This window comes from Canis lupus, chromosome 13, assembly GCF_048164855.1.
Source record: "Canis lupus baileyi chromosome 13, mCanLup2.hap1, whole genome shotgun sequence".
Classification (NCBI taxonomy): Eukaryota; Metazoa; Chordata; class Mammalia; order Carnivora; family Canidae; genus Canis; species Canis lupus.
The window spans coordinates 30,602,252-30,624,830 of record NC_132850.1 but is presented as its reverse complement, the minus strand read 5'-3'; the positions used below and the strand labels follow the sequence as shown (position 1 = coordinate 30,624,830).

General features: G+C 33.1%; 1 protein-coding gene across 10 annotated transcripts in view; it reads right to left on the bottom strand.

Moving 5' to 3' along the window:
* The window catches only part of TMTC3 (transmembrane O-mannosyltransferase targeting cadherins 3), a 102,454-nt gene that overhangs the window by 42,111 nt on the left and 37,764 nt on the right, over positions 1–22,579 (bottom strand). For all 10 annotated transcript variants that reach the window (XR_012005765.1, XR_012005764.1, XR_012005763.1 and 7 more), the window contains 7 exons: positions 21,562–21,814; positions 16,731–16,879; positions 14,588–14,708; positions 12,274–12,385; positions 5,669–5,772; positions 3,305–3,474; positions 1,461–1,687 (listed from right to left, as the gene is read on the bottom strand). Coding sequence is in view for 7 of the 10 variants with exons in the window: in XM_072772991.1 (XP_072629092.1) it covers positions 1,461–1,687; positions 3,305–3,474; positions 5,669–5,772; positions 12,274–12,385; positions 14,588–14,708; positions 16,731–16,879; positions 21,562–21,814 (1,136 nt within the window). In the remaining 3 variants the exon portion in view is untranslated. The remainder of the gene's footprint in view (positions 1–1,460; positions 1,688–3,304; positions 3,475–5,668; positions 5,773–12,273; positions 12,386–14,587; positions 14,709–16,730; positions 16,880–21,561; positions 21,815–22,579) is intronic.

The window sequence follows — 22,579 nt, the reverse complement described above, 5'->3', positions numbered from 1 at the left end:
GAAAGACAGTGCTTGAGACATTGAAATGATGGCTCATTTCCTTTCCTTTAAAGCAGCAAGAATGCCTCAGAAATCTGAAGGGGCAAAAATAACTTTATAGTTTAGACTCTTAACTGGGAGTAACAGAGGAAGAATACACAATTAAGAGGAAGAGGCACTGGATTTGCCAACAATAACATGTTGGCAATAACATATTGATATTCAATCTTGACTCTGCTAACACTATGACTTTATGCATTAAACAAATCATTTAACTTCTCTGAGTTAGCCTACTGAATTTTCTAAAAATTACATGAGACCTATGTAAAAAAGCTCAGGAAACAGTAACTATTATTGGATAAACAAAATGTTTCGGTCTTATGAAATCAGATTTTTTTCTCTATTCAAAATTTTTAAGACTTTCAAAGGTTAAAAATATACCATTAAATATAAACCTTATAAGTTTATATATGTTAGGATTCAAGAAACAAATATTTGAGATAATTTCTACTGCAAATAAAAAAAAAATCAAATCCGACAACTATAAACCTTTGGGTACAATCTTGTATTGAATAATGAATGGGCTTTTCATGATTACTAAGGTTAGCTAACTTTGCAAAAATATTAGCTTTTTCTCTAAATTTATGCTTTATTAAATGCCAGCCATAAAGATCTCCCTCCCTCTTTTATTTTATTTGACAGTAAGAAGAAAAAAGAAAATTGTAAAATAAACCAGTCGGCATAAATTCTTATTTGAACTAGTTACTAAACTAGCCACATGAAATTTGGAGTAGTTATTAGATCTATTTGGTCCTCACTTTAATAAACTAAATAGAAGACTGAGTTTAAAAGTAAAATCAAATACCCTCCTTACCTTAAATACCACAACCTTATGATTCATATTTTTGTAAAAGTTTTTAAAAAGTATCTAAAATTTAACTACAAAATGGAGATTTTTTCCAATCTAAAAATTAAAATTATATATATTACTTTCTGATCCTAATTTATTGTCATGAATGGTTTAGTTTTGTTAAATTATAGGAATTATAGTAATATCTCAGAAAATAAAACTAAATATAAAATGATACCAAAAGCACCTGGTCTTATGAATCAAGAGAAAATACATTTTTCTCCCTAAAACATATAATAACTCTTGTCTCCCTAGAAATAATTATATAAAAAATTGTGCAAGTTCTGGTTATTTGGAGATTATCTATTTCTGTACATAAAATGACAAAACAGACTAAAAATGCACTGCTAAATAGAAAAATAAGTCTTAACATATACCCAAAGAACTAACAATTGTGTTAGAGCATCTAACTTGAAAACTGTACATCAAGTATTTTAAATATTCTTACAAATTATTTATGTACAGTTTTGACATAACCTATTCATTCAGAAAATGTTTACTACAGGTAATATAAGCTCAGGTTTTATTATTTTAAACAATATGTTTAAATACACATTTTGAGAAAACATACCTGATTCTTGCATTAATATAGCAGAATTGAATAATGCTAGCTTATGCTTTGGATTTAGTTCTAAAGCACGATTAAAATTTTTTAGGGCTTCATTTGGTTCTTTAAGTTCAATATGAACAATTGCCAAGTTGTACCAAAGATCTGCATTATTTCTGTCCAGCTCTAGTGCTTTAAGATATGCTTCTTTCGCTTTAAGAGGTTTATTCATTTTTAAAAGCAATTCTCCTCTGTAGAAAAATCAAACACAAGCTTTACTCACAACATTACCATGTCAACTGGTAGATACTATTTTTCACACGTTTTAAGCTTTTCCACATATTCATAGTTTTCCTTTTAACCTAGGCTTTTAAAGTTTTCTACCAAAAATAACTATCTAAATGTGTTCACAAACCTCAACTCATTAGTTTAGCAAATTTGTTTTCAAATATTATCAAAAGAGGAAAAAGCATATCTGATTTTAAAGGGTAATATATGAAGAGGTATCCAAGAAAGGAGAGCAGAGAAACATATTCTTTAAGTGCATCTTGAAAGAAGGTAGACTAAGCTAGACTACATCAGTAACAAGAATGGAGATCAATTTTTCAGGTGATCAAATAATAGCATTTGAAGGAATACAAATACAAATACAGTGGTGACAGGAAACATCCAGTATTCGAATTCATATTAGAAGTCTCATTTATAAAGAGAACATCTGAAAATCTTGTCTTTTCTTATATAAATTTAGTCTTCTACAGTGTATTCTTATAAAATGGCCATCATTAAAACAAAACAAAAAACTCCCCAAAACAATAAAAAAATAATTTAAAAAGCTTATGGGGTAGGGTTGGAGGGCCCTCACGTGACCAGCAGATACCTATGAGATATATATCCGGAACTGAGGATCACGTTTTGAAAACCATTTTTAAATCTTTCTAATATGGTTCTATTTTCTGTTAGCTTAAACAAGTCCATATGTGCAAATCAATTTGAGTAGTGATATGAGTTACTTTTATTATGATACTATTATTTCCTTAAGTATTAGCATAAAAAAGAAAATGAACTACCAATATTCTCAATTAAAGTAACTTCTGGAATGAGTGCTTGTCCAAAATGCTTTTTTAAATGGAGGTTATTGGATAATTCTTCATAGATTAACACTTAACAGGTTTTATTTATATATGCAACCCCACTAAACTTAGCTAATTTCAACTACTGGATAAGGCTGAACAAAGATAGCGTCCAAGTTATGAACAGATTTTATCTCAAACACTACTGAATTCTGAATGCATTTTCCCCATAGGAGCATGTTATAAATTACAATTAGGTTTCTGGGCCAGGCTATAAAATGAAGTTCAACATACAATTTTCCTTAAGTATAATATAAATGATAATCCTTCCATGGGAAAATATATCATCTTCTCTCTAACATGTGATGCCAAAACTTTTTTTTTACTGACAACTAAAAAGTTTGTGTTAAAAAGCATCAGTAACCAGTCAATTGTCAACAAACTCTTGAGAGTTGGATATCAGAAATAATTATTATGAAATATAAGTTTCAGGTGTTTTAATTAAAAATGAACATGACCATAAGAAGCAAATGAAACTAAGATGCTCTTACCCTTTCTTTCATATAAAACCTAAAACCTCAGTTTGCTATACTACACCTTACAGACTCCGCTGTCAATTTCTAATCAAATCAATTAAATTTGATCATAAGTCTAAACTTGACTATGTTTCTATATTTGAGGTTGCCAATTAAGATTACTAAAAGAAAAAAAAAAGCCAAGTTAGTTCACATAGCCAAAATGTACATGCAGATGCAGCTTCAATTTTCTATAATGATAGCTTAAAGAGAACTACAATACCTGCTAATATAAGCCTGCTTGAAGTCAGGTCTCATGCTTATTGCTTGTCGGTATAGCTGATCTGCTTCTTCCAGCCGGGACTCATTTGCTCGGATCAGATTGGCCAGATTAATATAAACATTCAGGTGGTTAGGGGCAATTCTGGCCGCATATTTTTTACCAGGAATAATCTGTTCAGGAGAACATAATTTGATATTTCAGTACCAAATAAAAATTAAAAATAAGTATTCCTAGTGGCTTACTTAAAATATACATGACAGAAAAAGGTTATGGTATAAGTTATTGCCAAATTGAAGTAAGTCATAAAAATGTGAAAGCACTTGCAATACTTACAAAATGTAAATAAAATAATATTTTGTGGCATCAAAGGATATACTTCTCATTCAAGCTAGTTCAACAGAATATTGTTAGCTTTTTATTTATATGCATCTTTTTAAAAGTCCTATAAATCTAATTTTTTTTAAATAATAGATGACCATTTATTCTTTTTTTTTAAATTTTATTTATTTATTTATTTATGATAGTCACACACAGAGAGAGAGAGAGGCAGAGACACAGGCAGAGGGAGAAGCAGGCTCCATGCACTGGGAGCCTGACGTGGGATTCGATCCCGGGTCTCCAGGATCACGCCCTGGGCCAGAGGCAGGTGCCAAACCGCTGCGCCACCCAGGGATCCCCTAAATCTAAATTTTTGACGCTAAGGTTTGTTAGTATATTTGCATCTGACCATTAATACAAAGAATTCAGGTCTCCTTCCCCTCAATCTAGTGTATTTGTTACATTAGACTGTCAACTTTCATGTTGTCAGCGAAATAACTCCTGGTTGTGACAAGAGGGTGGTTAACTTTATTCAGACTTATACTAAAGCCTCACTTGTCTGGTTGAGTTAGGAAATAAAATTCTCTTATCAACTGATTATTCAGGTTAAGCAAAGGTTATAAAATACACATAGACCCAGATTTTCAGTGAAAATAGTAAATTGATAAAAATCCATATTGAACACAACTTTAGAATCTTAGGATTGAATTTTTTTATTTTATTTATTTATGATAGGCACACAGTGAGTGAGTGAGAGAGAGAGAGAGAGAGAGAGAGAGAGAGGCAGAGACATAGGCAGAGGGAGAAGCAGGCTCCATGCAGGGAGCCCGACGTGGGTTCGATCCTGGGTCTCCAGGATCGCACCCTGGGCCAAAGGCAGGCGATAAACAGCTGTGCCACCCAGGGATCCCAAGAATCTTAGGATTGAAATAATGCTTAAGATATCATGTGGTCCAACTTTGTTTTTAAAACTTATCAAACTATATCCAATCATTTTAATACTATCATTACTAGTAATATAATATTAATATACACTACCATTGAGAAAACTGTAGTGCAGGGTAAACTATCTTTTCTGATGAAGCACAGCTGGTCAAGGCCAGAATCTAACTTTACAACTTCTACTCTCTACTGTAACAGCCAATGAATGAATCTTTTGCATGTTTCATTGTAACAACTGAACATACAACAACAGACATGTATTCATTCATTTTATTACTTTGCTTTATTCATTTATTTTGATAGTTATGTTGAATTTAGTGTTTAATATGCATATAAATTTCTCTTTAAAGTCACTTAATTCACTGGTAACTTCTAATCAAGAATATCTAAAATTCATAACTTTACAAAATTTTTTAAACATACTCTACAGACATTTTAAAAAATTTTTTTAAAAAGATTTTATTTATTTATTCATGACAGAGAGAGAGAGAAAAGCAAGCTCCGTGCAGGGAGCCTGACGTGAGACTCAATCCCGGGTCTCCAGGATCACACCCTGGGCCAAAGGCGGCACTAAACCACTGGGCCACAGGGGCTGCCCCAGAAATTTTTTTAATTAAATGAATTAGAAAAGTAAATGTAATCCTTTATAAAACTTGTAGTATTATACTAAGTGAAATAAGTCAGAGAAAAACAAATACCATATGATCTCATTTATATGTGGAATTTAAGAAACAAAACAAACTAGCAAAAAATAGAGAAACTAAGAAACAGATTTTTATTACAGAGAACTGATAGCTACCAGAGGGGAGGCTGGGGATGTGTGTGTGTGGTGGGGGAGTGGGGGTGGTGAAGTAGGTGATGAGGATTAAGGAGTGCACTTGTATGGAAGTATTCAATCACTACATTGTACATCTAAAATTAATATTACACTGTTAATGAGTTTAAATAAAAGCTTAAAAAAAACCCTTGTAGTCAGAAATGGTTTATTGGATACTTTACTATCAGCCAATTGGAGAAAAGATAAGGATTTCCTATCTAGGTAACTCTATTCAATATGTACACAGAGTAGATGTAACACAATAGGAATAAATTAGAACAACTTACCTGGGGCATCAGTGACTTAGCCATCATGTAAGATTCTTCAGCTTCTTTGGTTCTATTTAAATTTTTGTAAGTTCTTCCTACATTCATGTGGGCACCAATATCATCTAAGATTTTTAAAAAAATCATTTGTTGGCAAATATACTAAATAGTATTCAATGTAAACTACATGTTTCTAGCAACAACAGGCAAAAAAAAATGCAAAAGCAGGCAACAGGTCCTACATCCTCCTTAAAGTTCTCCTAACACAATTTGGTATAATTGATGATCAATGCTACACTAGAAAATTATTTAATAAAGTACTGTAAGGACAGAAAATGTACACATGACATGAAAAAATTATTTGAATGGATCCTTGAAATGCTAAGACATGTCAAGAGAAGTAGAGGTAATAAAGAAATCTGTATCATTTCTCTTCACTAGATTTTACTATAAGACTTGCTTCCATTTCATTGATTGCAGAGCTCTGGAATTCATTCAAAAAGTATGGCTCAAGTCTAAAAGTGAAAAAAATTGGCATGATTTGTAGAATTATTTCCAGTGTTTTAACTAACAAAATGTGCTATGGTGGGACACGGGTAAAGAAAATTTTGTGATTTTGTTTAAAATTCTTTTGATTGTGGTTGTAATGCAAGTATAATAAAATACCAGGATTCTCCAGTACTTAAGATGCAGCAGCCCATCTCTCTTAAATGATAAATTCTTACGTATTTTTTTTTAAATGCATTTGTGTTTTTTTTTTTTTTAACTTTTTTAAAAGGCTGTGATACTATCAATATGTCAGAAAATTTGTCTAATTTTCTGATATGGAGACTCAAATAATCAGCAAATTTTTTCAGGGACAGAAAAATATTTCTATTTAAATAAGAAAGATATTAGGGTTCATTGCACCCTACTTTTAGGACACATTTCCCAGTAACTATTTCAAAGGTTTGGAGTAAAGATGGAAGAAGATCTTAAATCAGACAGATTTTATTGCATGTGAATCTCTAACAGACAAGACACAATTACTACTTGCCTGTGACACCATGATTTTGCAATTGTGGAATGGTTCTCTGCCTGGAACTCCTAGGACAGATGGGAGCCAAGCATATACCCCTAGGCGAAGAGTTAACAGTCCTAAGATCTTGCTACACTATGTTTCAGACTAGTAATTGTGTGCACTGAAGAGAAACTGTCACAGGCAATACAGGTTTGGTTAGAGAACTCAGAGACAGGATTCATTTTTGTTGTTGATTTTTTGATTTGTTGATATTTTGTTGACGTATTTATTGCTGAGTCTAATGGGGTTTCAGGAAAGGTCAAGAGAAAAAAATGCTCAGGCAAACCATTTCCAATTCTAGCTGCAAATCTGGATACGTAGGTATTTTACAAATTCAGGTAACCTTAGCGCCACTCAGCTCTATTGAAATAGAATCCAAAGAAATAGGATCTGCAAAAGTGTTTAAAAAGTTTCAAAGACAGTTCTAATGTGGAGCGCCAAGGTTGAAATTCACTGTATTATGGAATGTGTAGAAAAAGAGAAGGTAGGTCTTTGCTCTTACACATTTTTTTTTTTTTAAACATCAGCTAAACCTACACCAGTAGATCTACCTAAGTAACTTAGGTAAAACTATGGAGAACCTGAAAAAAATTAATATAAAGTAAGAATTTAACCTAAGGAAAGAACAAAGAAACTGGAAGTTGAGATAAATAAAATTATCAGCCAAGTATTTAAAATGTTACTGACATCAGTAATATTTGCCCCAACAAATCTTAGAAAAGAAAGAGGTTATCTACTTAGATGAAAGACAAGGCAAATTAATATCCACTGTAATCAGGTTCTTAAAATTATGGCAAGGAGATACTGTCATCAATGAAGAATTCAGACACCAGAGTAAGGCAGCCCTACTTTCTCAAAGAACTAAAATAGCAATAAGATAATCTTAAGCATCAAAAGGACTATATACCTTAACAGCTAATAGAGTGAAAGACATAGTTTCTAAGAAATTTCTTGGCAGTTACAAAGTTTTAAGATTCCAGAGAAGGAAGTAACCATTACTACAGTAAGATAAATTTAAATTTGGAAAAAAAAGGGGGGGGAGGGTAAGAAAAACAGGCAAGATATAAAAAGCAATGACATTTAAAGGACTAAAAAGCTATAGAATTTCATCAAACCATCTTGTTATAATAACAAACTAATAGCATCAGTCTAGCACTGTTTTATTCAACATAAATGAGGACTGCAAGTACTAGGCAACTTTGTGCCTAATAACTCTTCATCTACCACCAATAAGTTAAGCATTCTCACACTCGTGGCCCAGGCACCTACCTATGTTGCTTTCCAGTCTCTTATCTATAAAATTATGTCAATTTACTTAAAAAGATAAATTTATAAACATCTGAAACTAAAAAATCTTTAAAACTCATTTCCATATTTATAGCATTAAAGTTGAAATACAGGTCTATGATTTTTTCTCACATAGTTCAAAGATTTGTACTTAGATAAAAGTGAAATCAATGATTTTAAAGCAAAACAAATCCTTCAGAATGCTGGTATTCCTTGAAAAAAATCTACCCTTGTCTTGTAAAGATGTTTATGGAAACTCTAATTCCATTTGTAAAAATTTTATCTTTGTGAATTGGGATTTTTTTTAAACACTTGTAAACCATCAAAATAAAACAAAAATCACAAAAATCACAATCTATCTTTCTTTCTTTTTTTTTTTTTTTTTTTTTTTAAACACAACATGCATGCCACCTGGTCAGACCACTGCATAGTTTATCTTCTTATTTTGGTTAAGAAAAAAAAAAAACAAAAAACTTCAGATTAAATGTTTTGGTTTTTTTGTGTGTTTTTAAAAATTAACTTTAAAATGTTATGAATCCCTACTCTGTGTACTCCTACTAAACTGTCCCAAATTTTTAATTTATTTTTTATTTTTATTTTTTCCCCCAAGAGTAAGGCTATTTTTTAAAAAATATTTTATTTAAATTCAATTTGCCAACATAGAGTATAACACCCAGTACTCATCTGCCCCAAGTTTTTAAATACCTACATACATGTTATTTCAAATTTTTACCTCCTGTCCTGACCTTTTCCCTTACCTCCAGTCTTATAAATCTGTGTATGTCTAACAGTGACAAAAAAGACTATTGATGTCCCTCCATGCATGTCATTTCATCTATTGAATCTATGAAGAATATGGCTAAAAAACAGAACAACCCAAGATGCCTGTGAATACCAAATTCAATGTCTCTAACATTATGTACTTTTTCACAATAAATTATAATAAACTGGTTTACCTGTTTTCCTAGTCCATGGTTTATGAGAAATAGCAGTTTTGACAGTACGGTAAGAAGTCATACTAAAGTTCAGTAAGTCTCTCAAAAACAGCAAAAAGTGACAACTGACGAGATGAAAAAATATTTTAAAGCTGAGTGCTTACATCTGCCAAGAAGCCAGTGATATACACTATTTGCCAGACAAAACTAAATATGATTCTACACACCCACCCACACCATTTACTCTTTAAAACAATGCAATAAGATAAAACTATGGTCCCAATTTAGAAATGATAAAAATAAGGTGGAAAGGGCCTAAATAACATCTTCTAGGTTTGAAAGTCCCTATATGGGGACACCTGGGTAGCTCAATGGTTGAGCATCTGCCTTTGGCTCAGGTTGTGATCCTGGGGTCCTGGGATGAAGTCCTGCATCCTGCTTCCTGTGAGGAGCCTGCTTCTCCTTATGACTCTGCCTCTATGTGTCTCTCATGAATATATAAATAAAATCTTAAAAAAAAGTCCCTCTATGTCTGATGTCAAAGATCACTCTGCTTCTCTAAATACTCATAGAATGAACCTAAAAGACTTTTGAAAGAATAAAATTAGTGAACATTGGAATGCTGGGGTGTCTCAGCTGGTTAAGCATATGTCTCTAGATTTTGGCTCAGGTCATTTCAGATTGCTTAAGACTTTCTCTCTCCCTCTTCTCCAAACTACCCCACCAGTGCTCTCTCTCTCAAATAAAAAAATAATAAAATAAAATAAAATAAAATAAAAAAATAAAATAAATAAATAATAAAATAAAATAAAATAAAATAAAATAAAATAAGATAAAATAAGTGAATGCTGACTGTGTATAAGACCATGCTAGATGATTCAGGGGGTATGAAGATAAATCAGATGTTCATGCTATCTCTACGGAGCTCTTTAGCTTAAATAAATACATATTTTAAATAAGTATTCAAATAAATACAACACAATATTAAACAGAAAGTTATAAATATTATATGAAAGATACAGAAGAAATTGTAAGAGGTTTTAAAGATTAAAAAAAGGGGTGCTTGGGTGGCTCAGTTGGATTAAGTGACTGCCTTCAGCTCAGGTCATGATCTCAGGGTCCTGGAATCGAGCCCGACATCTGGCTCCCTGCCCAAGGGAGAGTCTGCTTCTCCTCTGCCCATCCCCCTGCTCACGAGCCCATGCACTCAAGCTCTCTCAAAATCTTTTAAAAAAAATCCTTAAAAAAAAAGATTAAAAATATTTGCTTCTTATTGGAGAGGTAGCAAGGTTTTTTAAAGAGAAGCCACGTGAGATGGGTTGTAATAGATGGTAGAAGGTGGATGGCAAAGAAGAGGGAAGGAATTCTAGACTCAAGGAAGAACATCAACAAAGGTAAAGGTGTGAGGAAGCCCAAGATACATAAAGAGCTAGGGGAGATAAAATTGAAAAGCTAGACCATCAGTTTTTTTCCTACAACTTTCTCTTCACCTTTGTCTAAGTGAAATTTGGCTTTGCCTCAGGAATGTGTTTTTTTTTACATGTAGCTATTCCACGTAATGACTATGTTCTTTTTCTTATTCTTTGCAACACTGGGTCTGGAGGTAGATTAGGTGTCCTTAGTGATCTTTAACACTTCCAGACAACTCTTGGTCCTTCTTAAAATCACTTGTCTCTGAATTTCAGGTCATTAAACTCTATTATCCACTATCTCTCCTTGTCGCAGTCACCATTCTCTGGGTCATAGCTCCTGGCTCATGGTTCTCTTAATTCTTAGTTGTTTCAAAATCTACAAAGTCAGATTTTCCTAATACTTGGCCTTTGATATCCTTTCTTCCAATGATTTTCACTTCTGCCCTCTTTTCGCTAGTTAGTGCAATGGCCACAGTCATATCTTGTAGACAAATAGTGGGTATTGCCTGCCACTCTCGGCTTTTCTGAGGATATTTAGAAATGTGACAGGGGTTCAGAGGAGGAGAGAGTATCTTTTGGTCATCATTCTGAATAGAAAATAATAACCATGGATGAGGGCCAGGTTTCATATATATCCTGAAATACAGTTCTATACACTCAAAATGCCAATAGCATTCCTCTTGAAAAAGACTGATGCTCTAGCTAGATCCTACTTAGATACCAACAATTCTTCAGATCTATAAATCACTGATCCTACCACCCTGTCTCACCTCCCTTAACTTAGATTCATCCATTATAATCATTCCCTTATCCATTTCTCATTTAATGATAACACATTTTAAAAAGTCCTAATTTTGTTTAATTGAATTCTCCACTGTCTGTACCATTGCAGCTGTAATGTAATAAGAGAACAGCATATAACTGCATCGACTAGTTTAATTTTAAATAAAGTATTCCTAACCTCAAGTAGAGTGTCAAAATTGCTTGGCAACTGTACATTTTCCTAGTCTATACACTTTACTAGATCTTGTTTCCAAAAGTGTGATCCATGAGCTAAACATCACCCAGGAACTTATTAGAAATGCAGAACTTCAGGATCTACTCTAAACCTCTATCCGTCAGAATATGCCTATAATATCGCCCTGTGATTCACGGGCACAATAAAGTCTGTGAAGCACTGCCCTAGATGGCTACTTCATACCTTCTCCTGTTCTTAGAGCTCCATAATTTTGACCCCTCCTCACTCTTTGATGATTCTGCTTTCTATTTCAATGAGGAAACAGAAGCAAACAGAAGACAACTTCCAGAAACTTCCTCCAGGTCATCTACTTGACTGCCTATATCCATATCCATGTACTTTGCCTGGTTTGTTACCATACTTTAACAATTCTAAAAATGAAGTCCTTATTCTGTGCACCAAATTCTATTTATCTCTTCTCATCTACTTAAGGACACAGATCCAGTAATTTGTACCCCCATCTAGAATTACTTTTCCCAGCCTCAATGGATTAGCTGCACATATGCTGTTTCTCTCACCTTAAGAATTAAAAAACAAACAAACCACCCTATTACCCTACTTACCTTCTCTTGACACCATTCCCAGCAATACCACCATTCTTCACCGATACTCTTTAATAAGAGTTTTCTATACTGTTTCAAATTATTCTTCCCTCACTCTACCCAACGCACTCTTATCAGGCTTTTGCATCTACCACTCCACCAAAACTGCTCATCAGTACTACCCAACTCTGCTATGTTAAAAAAAAAAGTCTAAATAGCTCTAATATATAATCTAATTCAAAATAAGCCAGCATCGAACACTATATTCAAATCACCTGGAATGAAATTTGAAACTCTACCTTATTATCCCCGATATGATCAAGTTTTTAAAAAGAAGCTAATTGAATAGTTTTATTAATTAATAATGCTTACCTGGCTGAACATGGGTAGCCTGTAAAAAGTATTTCAAAGCTCTCTCAAAGTTCTTTTCATTTTCCAGAGCATGACCCACATTATTCCATAATTTGGCATTATTTTTATTTACCTTAAACATATAAGCATATAGAAATTAATTACAGTTAAAAAATACAACTCCAATTAACACAGATATTTATTTATCACTAGGAATGGAGTGTTCCAGAGAGATAGTCATGAATGTGTGAAGCTGGTCAAAGATACAAACTTTCAGTTATAAGATAAATAAGTTCTCTGAATGCAGTGTACAGCATGGGGACTATTAGTTAACAATACTGTAATGTATATATAGAAGTTGCTAAGAGAGTAGATCTTCGAAATTTTCATCAAAAGAAAATAACCGTACCTATGTGAGGTACCAGAAGTTAACAGATTGTAATTATTTTGCAATATATACATATCATGTTGTATACCTTAAACTAATACAAAGTTATGTCAATTATACCTCAATAAAACTTGAAAAAATAATTCCAATTTTCTCTCAGAAAAGAAAAATTTGCATATATACCTGCAATTAACAAAGAGATTTGTTTGGTATATTATTAGGAATGGAGTGTTCCATGGAGGTGTCCCTGGAGATGAGAAAGGAGCCAAACGAAGTTTCACTAAATTTACTCTTTCTCTTGACATAAATATATTAAAACCATAGCAGTCTGATTTCATCTATTTGATATATTAGCATTTTATTAAAAATTTTATTTGATCAAAGCATCATGGGGTTTCTTGGCTGGCTCAGTCAGTAAGACCATGCAACTCTAGATCTCAGAGTTTTTAGTTCAAGCCCCATATTGGGCATAGAACCTACTTAAAAACAAACAAACAAAAACAACCCTTGTGCTGTTTGAAAACTCCTGTTCTACTATTTGTATTTTTTTTTTAGGAGACAAGGTATTTGAACATGAGAATATGTTTAACATTGCACTGACTACTTCTTTTTAGGCTTGTTATAAAGCTACTTACATAGTTTCTTATGGTAATGGAAAACCTGGGATTAAAGTTCTAAACGAATCTATGCTTTAAGAGCTCACAGATGGGCATGATGTTCTTGCGGGGTAAAGATATAGTACCTGGCCAAGGAATTAACTTCAGTGAGCGGGACTGTGGTTTTGAGATTGTCCTAGGAGAAAGGATAAGCAAAGTTCTTGAAAATTATGGGGCTCTGTTGGTGTTCCAGGAGTGCATATTAAGAAGAATGGTAATAAGATCTCTTTTGTTTACAGACTTCTGAACTAGAAGAAGGAGTGGAGTTACTGAGTGGGACAAAAGGATAGTCATGTGATCTTAAATTGATGCCAAATCAAGAAGTCACAGAGACTATAGGACTGAGGCAGTATTCCAATAAAGCCAAGCAATGAGGAGTACAGAAATAGCCAAATGAAGAATTTAGAGATTTGAAGAGAAACACCTGAAAAAAAATCACTGCTTATAACTTTTACAGAAACCAAATTTTACAGTTTTTAAAAAGACCTTATTCATGTATCTTGTCCATTCTATAGAAATGCTTTATCACGCCTTTCTGCCAGTTCCTATCTTTCCTACAGTATTATAACCTTGGTTTTCTTCCATATAGTAAATATGCCATTTTTTGTTGAGTATTGTATTTCAGTGAGTCTGAGATCCTATTATCAATACTAAGACTAACCATTTTTTTAAAAGATTTTATTTATTTATTCATGAAAGACAGAGAGGCAGAGATGTATGCAGAAGGAGAAGTGGCCCGATGCAGGGTGCGGGGGTGGGGTGGGATGGGGGGTGGTGGGGGTGGTGGAGAGCGGTGGCACGCAGGGATTGAGGCACTGGACTTGGGGATCACACCCTGAGTCAGAGCCAGACGCTCAATCACCGAGCCACCCAGGTGTCCCTAAGACTCATCATTAAGAAAACAAAAGAGCGACTAATTGTAAGATGCCTCTCACTGTAACATTTATTGATTCTAATTTAGAGACATTTAAAGGTTAAAAAAAAATGCAGCTTCAGAACAAATGAACTATATATAGTATTCTTATTTAAACATTATATTATCATTTCAGTTTCCAACAACTGTATAGCATTTAAGGAATTATTCATATATGCTGTAGACATACCAACTATGTGCTATTCAGAGCACTGGTTATGGTATATATTATATAAAGAACAAAGTATTTTTACTAAACTTTTGGAGAAGTACTTAAAATTGACAGTAAAATGTCTAATTAAATGTAAAAACATCTTAGACATGGCTATAAGAAATCATTAATGAGATACTTTCCTGTCATTCTGGATGATACTTTACCTTCAAAGCTGACATAAACAATGTATATTCAGATTCCCAATCCCAATTTCTGTGGAGTGTTTTTAAGGCATGAGTGAATATCATCATAGACAGACAAACCCAGGATAACTTTTTTAATACACTGTTTAAGAGAAAAAAGCAAAACAAAAAAAAACATTGTTTACATCACCAGAATGATTTTATTTTTTAGAAGAGAGGTATGAAGTATGTTAAATATTCCCAAATATCAGCTTTGAGTTTATTGTAAGGAATGAGGATCACTCTAATAGTCATCTAATTTTAATGGGAACACCACCAAAAAAATTTAGATATTACACATATTACCTTCTACTTTAGTCTTAATTATATGAAATACTCCAATATTTGCATCTATTTCAAAAACTGTTTACATATAGTGAAAAAAAGTTGACAAACCGATTTTTAACTGTGACTTTTCCTTTTTGAGGCCTTTACTTATAACTTGAATATTCTTACCTGTATTTATCAAGGGTCAATCTTGTCATTGGCTATATTTCTAAAAAACTGGCTTACACAGATTGCATCTATACCACAGATTATCATGACACTCTTGGGAATAATTTCACACTTTAAAGCTAGAATTATTACAACTAACAGTAAAACTAACTCTTTATGAAATAGATACAAATTACTTATACAGTTGTAAGCTAATTATTTAGGGCTCAATTCCTCATCTATAAGCAAGTTGTAATTCAATAATCCCTACAGTCTCATTTAGTACCAATGTTCTGTGAATCTGTGTTTTTGTCTCAGTAACACAGTTCAATTTCTTCCATTTTGAGAGATCCATTTTTTTTTTAAGATTTTATTTATTTATTCATGAGAGACACAGAGAGAGAGAAAGAGAGAGGGGCAGAGACACAGGCAGAGGGAGAAGCAGGCTCCATGCAGGGAGCCCAACGTGGGACTCAATCCTGGGACTCCAGGATTATGCCGCCCTGGGCCAAAGGCAGAGGCTCAACCCCCAAGCCACCCAGGGATCCTGAGAGATCCATTTAATCAAGATAAGAGTGCATGGATCAGAAAGAACATGGACCGTGGAGCCTATTTAAAAAATAATAATAATAAAAAAGAACACGGACACTGGAAGCAGTCAGATATAAATCTGAATCAAAATTCTGTTTACTAGCTGTGTCTTGAGGTAACCTGATTCAAGTAACCTATATGAGCTTCAATTTTCAAACATGCACAACAGAGTTAAGAAATGTTTAGGTAAATGAAAAAACAAATCTCAAGGATCTATCATGGCTCTTGGCACATGGCACATGGTAAGGACCCAAAAATTGGTACTGATTAAAATTAGATATATGGGTAGAAGTTAAGAGAAAAGGCTTGGTAGATGTTAGTGAAAATTATACACATGGATGAGACGATCCAGGGAGAATACGCAGTGTGAGAAAAAAATACGCTGTTGAGTAAAAGTCTGGCAAATAAAAAATCCTTAAAGAGCAGGTATAGCAAGAAGACTGTGAGTAGGGACTGAGCACCAATGAGCATACATGGAAGAGAATTAGGAAACAGACTTTTTACAGATGCCAGGGAAATAAATTTAAATACAAGCACTGACTGGATTTAGCTACCAGGAGCCAATGATGTAGAGACAAGTCAATTCTGTAGGCTGAAGGATGACCGGAAAGTGAGAAAGCAGTCAGTGACCATTTCATCCATATATACAGTGTGATTATTCTGTTCCTTGTTAGTTTAAAGCAACTAGGACGTGGTGGTTATGATGCAGATACTGATGATGTCAAGAAATTGTAGACTGCTTATTTTATGTATTTATATATATTAACTCAATATGACTTACTTAAGTAAGAGACTATATCTTAGTTATATGGAAGTGGCAATGGTCATTTACAACTTCAGTTTCAACAATATCCTTGTTTTCATTTGGGTCTAACTCAAAGTTTGTTATATCACAGGCTGTCCAATAAAATTGTATAAATAAGAAGAATATAGAATGAGGTGGGTGCTATGGAGCTTCCCTAACTTCAATTACAGAAAAATGAGAAGACAAGATGAAAAACAAAAAGGTATAAAAGACTTATATAACTGAGCTAATAAACATTTTAAACACTTAATTCTATAGTTAGTAAGCATTAAATGAACTAACATTTTGATTCACCTTTTGTTTGATATTTTCTGCCATCCATGGGCTACCAAAATACAGAACCCCATGCTAGGAACATATAATACTCGCTCAGCAACAACAAATCCAACTGGGAAAAAAAGGTTCGATGCAGGAATAAATGGTAACGCCATCAAACAAAGTGCCTACAAAGAAAAAGGATATTTTAATAAATTAAAAAAATATATATAAACGTTCAAAAGTTAAACCCAAATACTTTATCATTTAATCTGAATAATGTATTGGTGGACCATTTTTAATAATACTGTAAACAATACTAATTTAAACCTAAAGAATGCAACTTAGGGACAATAACAATAAATATCAGGATGAATGTCACCAAGGTGAGAACAAGCTAGAACTTATAAGTAGTGTCTGTCCTTAAATTAAAAAAATGAACTTTTTGAAACTATATCTAAAATTAGACATTAATAATTTTTATACTTCCAACTTATGTACATGTGGTAAAAATACACTGACAAAGATGTTAACAGGTTTGAACTGTAAAGGATGACAAAACAATCATGCCAATTTTTGTATTTTTACAACTGTAAGTATTCATATTATATTGGAAACTGAAATAAGGTATCCTTTTCGTAAAAATGCTTAGATTCTTTTCGTCATTTTTTTTTCTTTTTGTCATTTTGAAAATGAGATAGCACATAATTTCTAGACTCAAAAGCCATTAAAAAGGCAGGATACAAACAACTAGCACACAAATAATCTGTGAAAGGAAATAAGTTGGTTATTATTAGGACGTCTGTTTCTATGGACATCTGCTTCTATGTTTTGTGATCCTAATTTATTTTATAGTACCTAACTGAGTAACTTGCAAGTTGTTCTTCAGCTTCAGAGATTTGAGTCTTTTAACAGTTTGAAAGGAAAGATTGTTTTTTAATATGTTTTATTAATAAAATACAGATGTAGAGATGTATACACATTGAAAAAAAATACTTTCACCATATATGACAAATTAATGACTTGTAATAAGGAAATAATCTAAAGAAAAGCACTACTGAACTACTATGAATCATATTAATTTATGTATCTGAAATTTTAATGTTTTCTTTTTGATCAAAAAGCTAAAACATTTGAGTACATAATTCACTTTCCACTTCCCAGGAGTGCTTGATAAAAATAATCAGCTAGCTGTGAAACAGAGATATTCCTAAATATGTAGTTTTTTTTTTTTTAATATAAAGATCTATTTTAGAGAGCATGTGTACACACACAGACACAGACACAGACACACACACACACACACACACACACACTTGTGCATGAGTCAGGGGACGGACAAAGTGAGAGAATCTTCAAGTGGACTCTCCACTGAGCAGGGAGCTCCACTCGGAGCTTGATATCCAGACTTGTGAGATCATGACCTGAATCAAAACCAAGAGTTGGACGCTTAACTGACTAAGCCACCCAGGCACTGCTGTAATCCTTTTCTAATGACAAACAAATCAACATATTTTTAATTAATTCATGGCTGCTCTAAAGCAATCTTATCTGAAATAATTAGAAGTGTTAAATTCATTCAAAGATGTATCATGCACTGATTCGTAAGCTACATACCATACACAAAAAGAAATTTCACAAAAAAATTTACTGGTTCTTAGATAAAGGAATGTCTTGAGTGATTAACTTACTCAAAAGTTCTAAGATGCTCTCTGTTAATACATGCCAACCTAGCTAACTATGGCTACCCCAAGTTCCGTCTTCAGTGATATAAAATTCTCTTTAAAAGGGAAGGTAGTAGTGCAGAGTCTGGAACAAATCTGTTTCATTTCTTACTTCCTATGGAACATGAGGTAAACTACACAATCATCTTGCCAATCTGTGTTTCTTTATAAATTGGGATTAATAATTATTTATATTATATTGTTAGGATACATAATATGACATTTTAATAAGTGCTTAACATGGTATCTGGTACTTAGCTGGTACTCCTTTGATCTACTTATCCCTTCCACAGATCTTCACAAAATATCACCATAAAAATAGCATCTAATTTTTAACAAATAGATGCTATTTTTTAATAGCAAAAATAGGACTATCTTTAAGCAGTTATACCAAAAGTCACAACTGTTCCTTTTTTATACCCATAACATTTATATAAATCTATGCTTATTTTATTGGCACTATCCTATTTTTATTCAATTATATAAATCATTTTATATGCCAAAATTTTATATTCACCCATCCTTTCTTATTTTCCCTTTCTTTTAGCAGAATCTCAGCTTTGGATGTATTCTATCACGTACCTGCTTTGTCTGTACTTAACCGAACAGCAAGGCACTACTAGAGATAGTCCCAAAGCAGAAGAGATTAGTATCATAAGTTCATGATTATTAAACTCCAAATTCATACTTAAGATTACTCAGAAATTCTAGGTTTGATAGGTCATTCCCGCTCTCCTTTATTTTGAATCTTGATTACTTTTTTAAACTTTTGATCCATGTCACTTTCAGCAGGTGACCATCCTTTTCAAACTTACAGAGAAAACTAAAGCCATAAAACAAGAATTCCAATTTCCTGCTACTAAACCTACCAACATCCACACAAATGTGATTTCCATTCTTTCTGCAACAGAAGTGTCTCCATCTATCTCAGCCCAAATCTGAGCTTCTACATTGCCCCTGCTCCTCACAATCTCACAATTAACCATCCCTTCATTTACTCAACCATTTTCTAATCAATTGTATTGTTCCTATCCATATTCAAATAAGCTCTTGTCTCTCTAACCTTAAATATCTCTTTTGACAACACATTTTTAAGTTACTTTATCCATTCATTATGTCCCTCAGATATAAAACAAATTCCCACACTCTTAGGAAAATACTTTTATAGCCAAGGTAATAAGTAGCTGATTTTAAGCCTACTTAATCAACTTTTCAAATCAATGAGTACATTTTTGCAAGTCAACCCATTAGTGATATCCCCTTGCTTCTAAAAGTCAGCCAACTGAGTACTCCAATGAAAGTGATTCTCCTCCCTCTGAAGGTCCACTAATTCTAGATCGTTATCCTTCCTCCAAGCTCTACAGGAGATCAGCAGTCTCTTATGCTTGAGGATGGCAGTGTTCTCTTAGGTGGTAATAAATTCAAGCTTGTCTCCTCCTTTGAAATATTCAAAGTTGAATTACTTCTACAGGTTATCTACAATAACAATCTTCATATCCTCATCTAATAAAATCTCTCCACAGAAATAAATTTAAGTAACTAATACACCTTAAAGAGATCAAGTATGACTGATTTCACTTTTCTGCTTGACAGCATGTTAGTGATAACCATTCCATATTTCCTGAGACACTGACCTACCTTTCTGTCCATTTGGTCTGTTTCCTATTTAGATTCATTCTTCTCTAGACAGTATCTAAATATAGGAGTTTTTCAAGAACTAGTTGTAGGTTTCTTCTAACTCTATATAGCCCCCTTCAACTATCTTCTGAGGGAGAAATAAGACCAAACACTCTAAGGCATTCATTGTGTAATATGAATTATCTTCTATTCCATGCACCTAAAATGGTAATAGCTGGTTATCACCTTTGAGAAAAGTGACAAAACCCCAACTGGGAAAGGCTGCTCTATAACCTCTCCACGGAACACATTATTCACAGCCTAGTTTCAATTACTATCTCTATGCCAACCTATCAAATTTTTATATGAAGCTCAGGACTCTCCTCTGAACTCCAGGCGCCAAGTGCTATTCATAATCTCTACCAGATCAAACTCAACAGATTCAAAAATAATAGTAAATACGATTCCCCCCCCCCCGCCAAACTCTGTTTTTTTTTTTTTTCCAATCTTCTCTATATCTCAGAGATTAGCTTCAAATTTTTCCAAAATGACAGTTCCTTGGTAATTGGAGCTTTGTATTTCTTTTCGTCATATCCTCAGTGCCTAAAAGGCTGCCTGATACATAAGCTATAAGAAAAACTTTACTGAATGAATAAATGAACCTAGCGGCTGTAGCCAGATATATTTTTAAAGTATTAGAAAAATACTTTCTGGTATATAGCAAATACTCAAGAAAATGTTAAAGATTATTACTGTCTTCAGTAATTTAAAGGAAGAGACAAAAAAACTGTCATTACAAGTGACAGCAGTGTAAGAAAATTACAAAGAAATACACCTCAGAAAAACAACAAGTAGGCTGTTATCAGAGTCCTCTGAACATAGTAGAAAATAACGTGGGGAGTAATGAAAATCTTGCTAATGAGAACAAAAGAGCTATACATTTCTAGCTATCTATCTCATACATGACACTCTTCTCTGTATCAAGAAAAGAAAGAAGTATATAATATGAACCATTTCCTCAAAGTATATGATCTACTTGGGTAAAGAAATAGAACAAAGTGATGCCAAAGGGATGCTTCATGGTTTCAGAGTTCCTATCAAATCAGGGAAATTCATAACCAGTTTTTATTTTACATGCTGAATGTCTATGTCAAATTATGCCTGCATATGCAATTCTGATATATAATTTTAGGATAGCTTAAAATAAGTTAATAAATTAGGCAGATGTTGAACAAAGAAAGTTGCTGTTTCTAAGAAGATGCTTTGACAAATTAAAGGTAGTCTCTAGGGATGCCTGGGTGGCTCAGTGGTTGAGCGTAGGTCTACCTTTGGCTCAGGGCATGATTCTGGGGTTCCAGGATCAAGTCTTGCATTGGGCTCCCCACAGGAAGCCTGCTTCTCCCTCTGCCTGCTTCTCTGCCTCTCTGTTTCTCATGAATAAATAAATAAAATCTTTAAATAAATAAATAAAGGCAGTCTCTAAATTAACTGAATGTTACATAATCTAAAAAAATTAAGACGCTTCTTACCATTAGAACAGTCTTGGAGGAATCACCAGGGTATCTGAGACTGAATACTCCCAATGCCCCCAAAAAGCAAAAGAAAGTAAATGTGGCAAGATTTCTAACATCTAGAAATGACTCTATTAGGGGTATTGTTCCCATGGTCCAATCACAGCAGAGTTCTGAAGGATTTAATAGAAGCCAAGCATTCAAAGGAAGGAGATAGTTAAAAGTTAGCTGCCTTGTAGGAGTTGGGCTTACAGCAGCTGGGTTATCAAACCTGTATAAAGAATGAAAAAAGTTATTTAAATTAAAACATTTTGTTAACACAAAATGTATAACATATAAATAAAATACCAAATAAAATCAGTATTTTATGTGTAATCTCATTAAAAACACAAAATATTAAAAAAAAGGACAAAATATTTTTTATTAATACCTCAGTCCTCACTAGAGCTGAAACAGTCTACCCTTTAAGGAACATCTAGGTGATAGAAACTATGAAGAAGTCTATCAGAGTTACTGAATAAAATCAATATTTTATGTGTAATCTCATTAAAAAGACAAAATATTAAAAAAAAAGACAAAATATTTTTTACGAATACCTCAGTCCTCACTAGAGTTCAAACTGTCTACCCTTTAAGAAACATCTAGGTGATAGAAACTATGAAGAAGTCTATCAGAGTTAGGTTATCTTTTTCTAATTTATTATTAGAATAATTCATATAAACCACTATAATATGTTATTCTGCAGAAATATAACCTAATTAAAAGTAAAAACGTTTTAAAAGATTCATTGTTGTACCTGTTGTATAAGTGTTTCTGAAAAGACTAACGAATGATTTGTCTATATGAGATACTTCTTTCAGCACTAAATGTTTACATAAATTGTTTCCTAGAATTACTTTCTTTTTCTTTTTTTTTTTTGCCTGGACAGAGAAAACTATATCAACTATGAGCTTTTTCTCTTTGCTTAGACTTTTAGGAAGCTGAAAACCAAATTTCCAGTATAGAATAGTAACTGTATAGACCTATTTAACATTTT